Source organism: Rhinolophus hipposideros (assembly GCF_964194185.1).
Source record: "Rhinolophus hipposideros genome assembly, chromosome: 14".
Taxonomy (NCBI): domain Eukaryota; kingdom Metazoa; phylum Chordata; class Mammalia; order Chiroptera; family Rhinolophidae; genus Rhinolophus; species Rhinolophus hipposideros.
In genome coordinates, this window is record NC_138060.1 from 38,440,989 (window position 1) to 38,454,623 (window position 13,635).

General features: G+C 38.1%; 1 protein-coding gene across 1 annotated transcript in view; it reads left to right on the forward strand.

The window, feature by feature from the left end:
• Positions 1-13,635, forward strand: part of PLCL2 (phospholipase C like 2) — a 185,667-nt gene that overhangs the window by 153,288 nt on the left and 18,744 nt on the right. The window contains exon 5 of the mRNA XM_081071617.1: positions 7,553-7,662. Within this exon, the coding sequence (XP_080927743.1) occupies positions 7,553-7,662 (110 nt within the window). The remainder of the gene's footprint in view (positions 1-7,552; positions 7,663-13,635) is intronic.

Consider the following 13,635-nt stretch of genomic DNA (forward strand, 5'->3'; position numbering starts at 1 on the left):
TCTGTTCCATTGATCTATGTGTCTGTTTTTATGCCAGTACCATGCTGTTTTGATTACTGTAGCCTTGTAGTATAATTTGATGTAAAGTATCCTATACCACCAACTTTGTTCTTATTTCCCAAGATTGCTGAGGCTGTCCAGGGTCTTTTATGGTACCATATAAATTTTAGGATTATATGTCCTATTTCTGTGAAAAACATCCTTGGTAGTTTGATAGGAATTGTGTTGAATCTGGATATTGCCTTAGGCAGTATGGACATTTTAACAATATTAATTCTTTCTATCCATGAGCATGGTATGTGTTTCCATCTATTTGTATCTTCTTTAATTTCTCTCTTCAGTGTCTTATAATTTTCTGAGTACAGATCTTTTACTCCTTTAGTTAAATTTATTCCCAGGTATTTTATAGTCTTTGAAGCAATTGCAAATGGGATTGTTTTCTTAATTTCTTCTTCTGATATTTATTATTGGTATATACAAATGCGACTGATTTCTGAATATTAATTTTATATCCTGCTACTTTACTAAATTCATTTATCAGTTCTAATAGTTTTTTGGTGGTGTGTTTAGAGTTCTCTATATATGGTATCATCTCATCTGCATATAATGACAATTTTACTTCCTCCTTACCAATTTGGATGCGTTTTATTTCTTTTTCTTGTCTGATTGCTGTGGCTAGAACTTCCAGCGCTGTGTTGAATAGAAGTAGAGAAAGTGGGCAACCTTGCCTTTTTCCTGATCTTAAGGGGAATGGTTTTAGTTTTTCCCCATTGAGTATGATGTTAGCTGTGGGTTTATCATATATGGCCTTTATTGAGATATGGTCCCTCTATTCCCACTTTCTTAAGAGTTTTTATCATAAATGGCTGTTGGATTTTGTCAAATGCTTTTTCTGCATCTATTGATATGATCATATGATTTTTATTTTTCATTTTGTTAATGTGGTGTATCACATTAATTGATTTGCAGATGTTGAACCACCCTTGCATGCTATGAATCCCACTTGATCATGGTGAATGATCTTTTTAATGTATTGCTGAATTCTGTTTGCTAATATTTTGTTGAGGATTTTTACATCTACGTTAGAGATATTGGCCTGTAGTTTTCTTTTTTTGTAGTGTCTTTGTCCGATTTGGGGATCAGGGTTTTAGTGGCCTCATAAAAAGTGTTTGGGCGACTTCTCTCCTTCTGGAATTTTTGAAATAGCTTGAAGAGAGTATGTGATAGGTCTTTTTTGAATATTTTGTAAAATTCACCTGTAAAGCCATCTGGTCCAGGACTTTTGTTTGTTGGGAGCTTGTCGATTACTGATTCAGTTTCCCTGATGGTAATCAGTCTATTCAAGTTTTCCATTTCTTCTTGAGGTAGCATTGAAAGGTTGTATGCTTCCAGAAAAGTGTCCATTTCTTCCAGATTGTCTGATTTGTTGGCATATAGTTGCTCATAGTAATTTCTTTAAAATTTTTGTATTTCTGTGGTGTCTGGTGTCACTTCTCCTCTTTCATTTCTGATTTTATTACTTTGGGTCCTCTCTCTCTTTTTTTGATGAGTCTGGCTACAGGTGTGTCGATTTTGTTTATCTTCTCTAAAACCACCTCTTCATTAATCTTTTGTATTGTTTTTCTGGTTTCCATTTCATTTATTTCCGCTCTGATCTTTATTATCTCCTTTCTTGTACTCCCTTTGTGCTTATTTTGCTGTTCATTTTCTAGATCCCTTAAGTGTGAAGATAAACTGTTGATTAGTGATTTTTCTTGTTTATTTAGGTAGTCCTGCATTGCTATGAATTTCCCTCTTAGGACTGCTTTCACTGCATCCCATAGATTTTGGGTCATGGTGTTTTCATTTTTGTTTGTCTCAAGATATCTTTTGATTTTTTCCTAGACCTCATGGTTGACCCATTCATTATTTAGCCTCCATGAATTTGTGTGTCTTCCAGTTTTTTTCCTGTAGTTTATTTCTAATTTCATAGCACTGTGGTCAGAGAAGACATAATTGGTATTATTTCAATTTTCTTAAATTTATCAAGATTTGTTTTGTGGCCTAACATGTGGTCTATCTTGGAAAATGTTCCATATGCACTTGAGAAGAACATGTATTCTGCAGCTTTGGGGTGAAATGCTCTGAAAATATCGATTAAATCCAACTGGTCCAATGTGTCATTTAAGGCCATTATTTCTATATTGATTTTCTGTCTGAAAGACCTGTCCCTGGTTGTCAGAGGTGTGTTGAAGTCCCCTACTGTGATAGTGGTACTGTTGATCTCTGGCTTTGTGTCAGTCAATATCTGTTTTATATATTTAGGTGCTCCTATGTTGGGTGCATAGATGTTTACTAGGGTTATGTCCTCTTGTCGGATTGATCCCTTTATTATTATATAGTGCCCATCTTTGTCTTTTAATATATTCTTCATTTTTAAGTCTATTTTGTCAGATATAAGTATTGGAACTCCAGCTTTTTTCTCATTTCAATTTGCATGAAATATTTTACTCCAACCCTTCACTTTCAGCCTGTGTGTGTCTTTTGATCTGAGATGAGTCTCTTGTATACAGCATATACAAGGGTCTTGCTTTCTTATCCACTCAGCCACCCTATGTCTTTTGATTGGAGCATTTAATCCATTTACATTTAAAGTGATTATTGATAGGTACATAGTTATTGCCATTTTTTAAATTTGTAGTTCGATTGTTTTCATCTTTCTTCTGTTTATAGAAGCCCTTTTAATATATCTGCAATGCTGGCGTGGTGGTAATAAATTCCTTTTGCTTATTTTCTGAGAAGCTCTTTATCTTTCCTTCAATTTTAAATGATAGCCTTGCTGGATAAAGCAATCTAGGTTGTAGGCCTTTGTTTTCCATCACTGTGACTATCTCCTGCCACTCCCTCTTGGCCTGCAATGTTTCTGTAGAAAAGTCATTTGATAGTCTTATAGGAGTTCACTTGTATGTAACCCACTGTCTTTCTCTTGCTGCTTTTAGGATTCTCTCTTTGTCTTTAACCTTTGCCATTTTAACTATAATGTGTCTTGGTGTGGACCTGTTTGGGATTATCCTGGTTAGCACTTTAAAATTTTTTTATTTTATATTTTTAACATAACTTTTCCAGTTTCAACTTAATACCCTTTTGTGCCTGCTTTTAAAGAACTTTATTAACAATTTTGCAATACCCTATAGACTTTTATTAGACTACTGATATTTTAAGAGAGGGAAGGTAAGGTGGAATTGTCTAGTCTCACGTTTTAATAGACACGTAAAATGTGAATTTTGGGGATAGATATACTTGTTTCTTTAAATGTCTCCCCTGTTTCTTCCTTATCAGTATTTTTTTTTTTAATCATCTGTGTTTCTTCCTCGAGTACTCACTCCTTCTCAAAGCAGCCTATCTTTTTACTGCCTCTGGCCCTGGGTTCTTCTGAACTTTCTGGAAGCTACTTTCCTAAAATCTGGGATAGTTGTTTGTCTAAGCTCAGTGTTCTCTTCCACTATTCCATGCTTGCATTATCTGTAGGTTCTTCCTTGTGAGTTGGAATGAAGCCCAGTGCAGTGGTTCCTGTCACTGCCTCATTACCTTACTGTTGATAAAATGTTCAGCAAGACAAGATACACAGTCTGCCTTTGGTGGAGTGAGGCTTCCAAGCCGATATCTGGGTATTTTAAAAAATCCCCCAGTAGTTGTATTACACCTTTGTGCCAATTTTGAAATTTGCAATAAAAAAGCATCATTATTACTTGCATCTGGCCAGGCAATTGTAGTGTGTAGTCCCACGTTAACATCACTTCCATTTTCCTTTCCAATGTCTTGTACTTTGCATGTAGCTGGAAGACCATATACTGTATTTTGCCATGTATAATGCACTCCTGTGTATAATGCACTTCCATGTTTATGGCCCAAACTTTCAGGGAAAAAATTCTTTTGTTTTATTTTTCCTAATTCAAATTTTTATTTACATTTAGGTACTTGTGGGTTTTTTTTTTTTTGTATTATAAAGGAATTTTAGCATTCTTTATCATATTATGCTACAAGAAATTTTATGTAGCATATTATGCTACAAGAAATTTTATGTAATAATTACAAAACACAAGAACAGATACAAGGTACAAGAAATTTTGTGTACCGGTAACAAATTTACGATATTTACGCATCATAGAAGGCCAAGAACTCTTCATCGTTGCAAGTCCATTGTAAGTTCAACAAAACCGATTATAGTATTCCAGAGTATTATTTTGCATACGGATATCGTTATTGATTTTTAGTTACACTGTTAACTCATAAGCATAAATAAAAGAATTAAAAACACTTGTATAGATATGGAATTAGTACTGCCCACGTATAATGTGCATGCTTAGCTTTCCCTCACAAATTTGGGCCAAAGTGCGCATTATACACAGCAAAATACGGTGCTTGTGTGCCTTCTTGTTCACAGAGATTTACTCCCCCACCCTGCTCCTCTTGTGTCTCTTCTCCTTCCGGTCTTCCAGTCATGGATTCCACCTACCAAACCTCAGTGATACTTACAAGACAGCAGTGCTGCCTGACTGCCCGAAATAGAAACATTATGAGCATTAATGATTCAGGTCCTACAACCCAGATCTTGCTGCTGGCGTCCAGTATTCAATCCTAACAGAACAGGCAGCATATCAGTGTCTTACTGTCAGAGCCTCACCGGGCCATGTTCTAAGAAGTGGGTCTGAGTCATTGCAGCCCCTGCCAGGGAGACTCCCAGATTTAACCAGGAAGTAAAGTGTGTGTGTGTGTGTGTGTGTGTTTTAATGCTCTAGCAAAAAACCTGGGTTTTAGAACAAGATTGCGACCTATTCATGGTTATTTTGTTTGGTTGGTTGGTTTTGGGTTGTTGTTGTTTTTTCAGTGTGTTAAGCCAAGCAGATCCAATGAAAGTCAGAACTAGATACAGGAAATGTGGCTCGCTGTCTGAGCCAGGTCAACAGCAGTGGGGTTGAGGGGTTTAATTAGTCAAGTTGGAATGTTCTTAAGAACCATCACTGACAAAGAGAAGGTGGAGAAAAGGAGAGTGGGCAGTATGGTACTTTCCTAGACAGTGTTATGAATTTTACAAATTGCTGTTCGTTCCTGAAACCAGTTTCTTAATACTTATTAGCATGACAGGAAGTAGGACCATATTTTCTATTAGGTGGGGAAAATAATAAAGAGAGGAAAGAAAAAAGATTAAATTGGTAGTTTACCATTTTTATCACATGTGTATCAGCTTTTGCTTACTGTTTAAAGCCACTAAGGAATAAAGTTGCTGTCAATTGCTGTTGAAGAGTTGCTTTGAGATGGTGTTGCACAGAAATGGAGTTAGAAATTGGAATGCCCAACTGAACAGAAAAAATATACAAAAGAACACAGGAAATGTGTTGTAAAAATTACGACCACTCCACATGATTTCTATTAGCAAAAGATTTGAAACAACCCAATGTCCATCAGTAGGGGACTAGGTAAAAAAAAGCTGTTCCATCCCCACAATAGAGGCTTGGAGCTGTTAAAAAGAAAGTGAGGATGAGCTCTATACACCAACATGGAGTGATCTCTAGTATGTAGTTATGTGACAAAAAAAAACAACAAAAACAAAGTACAGAACAGTGGAGATAGTATGCTACTTTTTGTGCAAGAAAAGGAGGATTATGAATATATATATACACATTTGTTTATATTTTCAAGGAGAAACAATACAATAGAAAGATAAACTAATAAAAATATATAAGGGGAGGGAGGGACCAAGGTAGGGGAGACCAGAAAGGATGGAAAACTTACCTGAATACACATAGATATAGTTTGACTTTATACTCATGTAAAGTTTTCAGATAATTGTAACACAATTACATTCAAAAAAGCACTCCCTCTCCATACACACACAAAATGGAGAAAAAAAAAAGACACAAATTAACCTAACTATACTTTGTTAGTGACATAACCACAAAGAAAAACAATTATTCTGACTGACTTTAGAACACAGTATTTTTGTTGTACATTCTCAGTAAGATAGGTGTCGTGATCGCTGGAACACAGGTTGGGCAAGAATTCATGAGGCACAAAGGAATAGAAGTTAGAAAGTTTAAGAAGAGAAACACCAGTAGAGGAGTTGCTGGGACAGAATCTGGAGTGGATAGCTGCACTGAGTGTCTTGTTTACTGGGGTTTTATATTCTCTAACCAGGATATAAACTGCTTCAGCCTGTAGTAGAATCTTCTATTGTGTTCAGCTTTGTCCGTTGGGGTGGGGGAAGGTGTGGTTAGACTTGTTATTGCAACCTTTGAAGATGTTGTGTAAAGTGAAGTTGGAGCCACCCCGCCCTCCCCCAGTCGTTCCTGCTTACCCATACCTGTCTTATCAGTACACTCCAAGACACACACAAAAAGCAAAGGGAATATAAATTGGGTTTAGCAGTCTTACTATTAACAGTTATGTTGATGTGATTGGGAATTAAGATTTTCCACCTAATAGATAAGAAATCAGCATACAGTTTTTTAAAATTATGTAAAAATTCTGTACACTTAAATTTGAAGTATTAGGAAGATCTTAGTCTTCCTTTAAAACCAAAAAGTATCTGAGATCTGTCTAATGAAAAGGCCTAGAAAACAATAAAAATTCCATAACAGTGAGCATTCCTAGCACACAGGTTGTGGCCTTTAAATATCATTCCCCTCTAACAGAATCCAGAGGTCCTTGGAGAAATGCTTGATTCTAGGTCTGAGATGGGAAATGTACTTGGTAGTCTAGAACATCTTGTGCAAGAAAGCAAGGAACATAACAAAGGTTAATTGGACATTTCAAAAGGACTTAGAAACCTATCTGAAGGATTCCCATTGGCCAGAGATGGGATAATTAACTGCAATTGAATATGTAAAAAAGTCATGACTTATAGTGATATTAAACTAGTAATGTGACAGTCATATCACTCCAGCAGTATTGTATTGTAACTGCATGAGGACCTTCTTAGCCACTCTTTTGAATGACAGTAGGGAATAATAATTTCATTATGTAAATTATAGTAAAGAGTCATAGTAGAAATGCCAAGTTAGAATTCATGGTCTTCCTCCCTATCCTCTCCCCTTTGCAATAGGTGTGGCATCTGACCTGACATTGGCTCTTACTGTGACAGGAAATACATTACATTATTTTAATCTCCAGTTGCTAACATTGTGTCTTCAGCAGAGCTGAAATCTGCCTTCTGAGATTCCCAAGACCTGGGTTCCAGTCCCAGCTCTTTTCCTGCTCCCTCCACAGTCATCAGTCTCTGAACCTGGCTGAGCCTGATTCCTCACCTCTACAATAAGAAGGAGAATGCTCCCGTGTGCCTTCTTTGCCCGTCAAATCCATGAGGAAAGACCGCTGACCTCTAAGAGGCCTTCTGCCTTGTTGATGCCCTGAATTTTCAGTTGCTCCCTGTCATTACATTCTGAAATAGGCATGTTCACAAAATCCCATTGGAGGTTGGAATCATTTAGCATAGCCCTAGAACAATAAACAGTGCTGCTTTATCACCACAGGTTGGACAGAAAAGTAATCTATGTTGTGTTTTTATTTCTTTCAGCCATGGAATTCCATGAACACTTGCACAGCATAGGCACTAAGGAAGGTTTGAAGGAACGAAAACTACAAAAAGCAGTGGAGAGCTTTACCTGGAACATTACCATCTTAAAGGTACCTAACGAGTTGTTTCTAGGGCCCGGGGCTTTGCAGTCTTTTCCAGCATGTTTCTTTCTGTCAGCCCGTATAATATTTCCTGCCTTGTACATATCGGCCTCTGGAGGCTCTACATGGTCACAGAAATCCAGTGTTCGCTGTCCTCCAGAGAGAGAGTGGGCAGGCACACTAGCTGGGCGAAGGTGGGGACTTGAATGGTTGGCACTTTATTGGTTGGGGACTTTCATTGTGGATTCTGGTAGGAAGCGAAAGGACCTCACATTTCATCCTGGAAATATTGTAAAGTTCGTAAATGCCAGTTGCTATATGTGAAATAGAAAACAGTGAGTACAGAGGAATGATTGGAAATTGAAAGGTTCTGGTTACTCAAATTTCATTTAACACTTTAAATTATAATCACAGCCTTAATATTAATAGGACCTTAGAAAAACATAGGAAACAATTGTGTGAGACATAGTCAAAAAAAAAAAAAAGGTATTTTAAGGAATTGCCATTTGAAAGAAATGTTCCTTCACAGGAAAAGCCATCTCTGTTACTTCCTTCTGTCGACATAAGAACGGCCAAACCTATAGACAATTTTTAAAAGAGTTTATTTGAGCCAAACTGACGATGTGTGTTGGGAAGCAAGACCTCAGATACTCCCAGGAGAGTGTCCTAACTTCTTTGATGCATTTGGAATTAAGGAGGGGACATAAGGAAGATTACGTGGAGATGGGGGCAAGCAAGGCGGGGATTGGATTACAGGCTAGGTAACAAGATTCTGTGCTCTCTTCAGGGTGGTGAAGGCTTATTTTAAAGGTGTGTTAACCTAGAAGCCATAGAAACTACTACAGGGCTTGTTTAAGGCAAAGATAAACCTTTTACTAAAAAATTATATGCCTGAGGCATGACTATCCACCATGACCTGTCCAGGTAGGAATTTAGAATCACATCACCCTGTGAGATTACTTTCCTTGGGACTCCTTTTTTCCCTCCCTCTTCCCTCTCTCCCTCCCTTCCTTTCTATCTCTTTCTTTTTCTTTCCTTCCCTTTTATTCTCTCTCTCTCTCTCTCTCTCTCTCTCTCTCTCTCTCTCTCTCTCTCTCTCTCTCTCTCTCTCTCTCTCCCTCTGTCCCTCCCTCCCTCCCTCCCTCTTTCCTTTCCTTCCATCTATCTCTCAGCATGACCATTTTTAAAAAATTAACTTTCACTAGAAAAGTAATAGATTTTCATTGCAGAAAATGTCAAAATAGCATAACCAAAGGTAAACAGTAGTCCCACCACCCAGAGACAATGACTGTTGGCCCTTTGCTGTACTTTCTCCCGGTCTTTTTCTCTATGCTGTGTATAATATGACATGATTTTTTAAGTAATGCTGTGTATGCACCTTGAAACTTTTTTGAGTTTTATCTCAATGGTATTTACTTTTCTTCACGTCAGGGTTTGAGAACTTGACTGATGATGACACAGAAACACCATTTCACTCTGCTCTTGGACAGCAAAATGTAAAATTTCTGTCGGGTATTCACCCTCCAAACTTTCTGTTAGGTTGAATTCAAAACTGTAAAGACCGTATGACAGCTGCCGTTTTTAATCTGCCCCTCCATTTCAAGTTAAAAGATCCATCTCTGCAGCTGATAACCATTTTCTGATTTGATTTAATAAAAGTTGCCCCCTAAAGCTAGCCAAATTGCATTTGCTCACGTGAGCTCACGTGACACCCCTACTCATTTTTATAATTAAAATCATTTTCTTCTTCAAACACTTCCCTTCCTGTCCATGTACTTTTTAAAAATCTCTAGATCTTTTGCTTAGCATTTGACTCTGTAGTTCAGTAAACAGCAGAAATAAGACTTTATAATGAAAAAGAATTTGGTTTTACAACTTGCTGACTCACTCCCACCAGAGCTGGGGGTACACTGCAAATTTCCTGCAAACCTCAGGAAAAAATAGCAGAGTCGTTTATAGCCCTGTGATAGGAATAAATCCTCATTTGGCTTTTATTTTATTACAGGCAAAAATAGAATTAAGGACCAAATTTCCATCTGTCAGCCATCTTTGCTACTCATTTGTGGTCTGAGAGCCAACAATCTGGGCATCACCTGGGAGCTTGTTCAAAATGCAGATTCCCAGGCTCTCCCCTAGACCCACTGAATCATAGGTTGTCTTTTTACAAGATCCCAGGGCATTCTTGTGTTCATTAAAGTTTGAGAAGCACTGGGAAAAGAGCCACCGAAAATGGGAGTCTGGCTCACACATTAATGAAAAACAGCTGACCAAAAGTAATGTACCAGATTTTAGAAATAAGTAAATGAACCAATAGCTATTCTGAGGAAACATATTTCCTTTTGACTTGTCGACGTAAGCAATGTCCAAACCTAGAGAGAATTTTTATGTGAGTTTATTTGAGCCAAACTGACAAGAATGCCAGGAAGCAAGATCTCAAATGCTCCAGAGAATGACAGTTTTGCAGTTTCTTTTATACCTTTGGAATTAAGGAGGGAATGTAAGGACAATTACAGGACGGGTGGAGAATGCAAGGCATAGGACACTTAACCAGATTGTGTGCTCCTTTGAGGGTAGTTATGCCTTTAGGGGTCTGGAAAAGAGGACTTCTGGTGTTTCAAAGGTGTAGTAAACTGGATGCACAAGAACACAGGATTGGGGTGTGACTACCCACCACGACCTGACCTGCCCAGTTAGGAATTTATGATCAGATCACTCTGTGAGGTTACTTTTGGTCACTGAAGTTGTACATATCCCCTTTTTCATCCATAATCATTGTGTCCAGGAGAGAGAATAAACATCTCAGACTTACATTCATATGGAAACAAATGTATAGGATAGGGTAATAGATAGTTTTAAAATTTCCAGGATAACGTTTGCTATGGATGGTATCTGAGTATGATAGAACCTAAGCAAGGAATGGGAATGAACTGGAGAGATCTGTGTGCATATCTGTACAATGGAAGGGTTTCTTTCTTTGTTTTTTTCTTTTTCTTCTTGTGTATCTCACAAGCTTAAACTTTCTTTAGAAGAATCGGCGCTCCTGGAGTCTTGGACCTGCGTTTGGGTCTGAGTTGAGCTATTAATCTTTTCCTGGCAAGAATTCCTCTCATTGCTTGTTCTTTGTGCTGAGCGTGGAGAGGTGGCTGCCCTCCATCCAGGCTGTGGTGTGCTGTAGGCAGCAAGTGGGCACAGAGACTCCGGGGAAGGTTCCAGATGATGCTGGATATGGAGGGGGAGGAGACGAGGGACAGGAAGGCCTGCTGAGGGAGCTTGAGGCCAGGCATAGGAATATCCTGGGGTGCTTAAAAATGCAGTCGTCTGAGCCCCACCTCAGACCTCCTGGACCAGAATCTTCTGGGGTGGAACACAGGAATCTGCTTATTTAACAAATTCTTTGGGGGATTCTGAGGTACCCTAAAAAAATCAAGCACTACCACTCTAGAATCACTCTAGATTCTCTAGTATCTTTCCTAGATACACTCTAGTATCTTTCCTTATGTATCACCCCACTCATTGGAACAATAAAAGAGGCAGGGTAACCAGTCTTCCCAGGACATAGGATTTTCAGGGTGAAAACTGGGACAGTCCCTGGCAAACCAGGATGGTCGGTCACCCTGAGAGGAGGCCCCCTGCCATAAACTCCTTTCATCTAAGAATGGCCACTCCAGTTTTTATGAATCTTTTTTTTTATTAGTTTCAGGTGTATAAGACAAGGTAATACTTAGACGTTCATCATTTATATCCCTCACACTGTGGACCCCCCTCCCCCCATTCCCCCATCCACTATCCCTCCGACCTCATACCGAGCCATCACATTATATATATAAAATTATAGTTGGCATTCATTAATGTTTAGCTTCTGGTGTACAATGCCATGATCAGGCATCCACAGTATCCCTGAGGTGGTCTCCCAAATAGGACACATGTCCATCGGATACCCAACAAAATCTTTACAACATTATTGAATACGTTCCCCAAAGTAATTTTCAAAAAACCCTGAGGCCATCTTGTGGTTACCAACTGCTTCCTAATCCCTTCACCTTTCCCCTTATCCCCACCCCCCCCCCGCCCATCTAACAACTCTCGGTTTTTTCTTTGTGTCCCCAAAACTGTTTCTGATTAGTTCATTCACATATTCTTTTCTTTAGATTCCGCATATAAGTGAGATCATATGGTACTTGTCTTTCTCTTTCTGACTTATTTCACTTAACATAATGTTCTCTAGATCCATCCATGTTGTTGCAAATGATAAGATTTCTTTCTTCTTTATGGCTCCGTAATACTCCATTGTATAAATGTACCACAGCTTCTTAATCCAGTCATCTACCGATGGATATTTCGGTTGTTTCCATATCTTGGCTATTGTGTTAAGTGCTGCAATAAACATAGGAGTGCATACTGATTTTTGAATTGGAGTTTTGGATTTCTCCGGGTAGATGCCTAGGAGTGGAATTACTGGATCATAGGGTAGTTCCATTTTCAGATTCCTGAGATACCTCCATACTGTTTTCCATAGTGGCTGCACTAATCTGCAATCCCACCAACAGTGCACTAGCGTTCCCTTTTCTCCACATCCGTGCCAGCATTTGTTGTTTGTTGATTTATTGATGATAGCCATTTTGACTGGAGTGAGGTGGTATCTCATTGTGGTTTTTATTTGCATTTCTCTGATGGTTAGTGAGGTTGAGCATTTCTTCATATGTCTTCTTGCCTTCTGTATGTCCTTTTTAGAAAAAAGTCTCCTCAAGTCCTCTGCCCATTTTTTAATTGGGTTGTTTTGTTTTTTTTGATATGATCATGCGATTTTTATTTTTCATTTTGTTAATGTGGTGTATCACATTAATTGATTTGCGGATGTTGAACCACCCCTGCATACCAGGGATGAATCCCACTTGATCGTGGTGTATGATCTTTTTAATGTATTGCTGAATTCTGTTCGCTAATATTTTGTTGAGAATTTTTGCATCTATGTTCATTAGAGATATCGGCCTGTAGTTTTCTTTTTTTGTGGTGTCTTTGTCTGCTTTTGGGATCAGGGTGGTAGTGGCTTCATAAAAAGTGTTTGGGAGTCTTCCTTCCTTCTGGATTTTTTGGAAGAGCTTGAGGAGAATAGGTGATAATTCTTTTTTGAACATTTTGAAAAATTCACCTGTAAAGCCATCTGGTCCAGGGCTTTTGTTTGTTGGGAGATTATTGATTACTGATTCAATTTCCCTGGTGGTAATCAGTCTGTTCAGGCTTTCTGTTTCTTCTTGAGTTAGCCTTGGAAGGTTGTGCGCCTCTAGAAAATTGTCCATTTCTTCCAGATTTTCTGATTTGTTGGCATATAGTTGCTCATAGTAATTTCTTTAAATTTTTTTGTATTTCTGTGGTGTCTGTTGTCACCTCTCCTCTTTCATTTCTGATTTTATTAATTTGGGTCCTCTCCTTTTTTTAATGAGTCTGGCTAAAGGTTTGTCAATTTTGTTTATCTTCTCTAAGAACCAGCTCTTGGATTCATTGATCTTTTGTATTGTTTTTCTGGTTTCTATTTCATTTATTTCTGCTCTGATCCTTATTATCTCCTTCCTTGTGCTCCCTTTGGACTTATTTTGCTGTTCTTTTTCCAGATCCCTTAAGTGTGAAGATAAACTGTCGATTAGTGATGTTTCTTGTTTCTTTAGGTAGGCCTGCAGTGCTATGAACTTCCCTCTTAGGACTGCTTTCGCAGCATCCCATAGATTTTGGGTCGTCGTGTTCTCATTCTCATTTGTCTCGAGATATCTTTTGATTTCTTCTTTGATCTCCTGCTTGACCCATTCATTATTTAGTAACATGTTATTCAGCCTCCATGAATTGGTGTGTCTTCCTGTTTTTTTTTTTTTTCCTGTAGTTCATTTCTAATTTCATAGCACTGTGGTCAGAGAAGACAATTGGTATGATTTCAATTTTCTTAAATTTATCAAGGCTTGTTTTGTATCCTAACATATGATCTATCTTGGA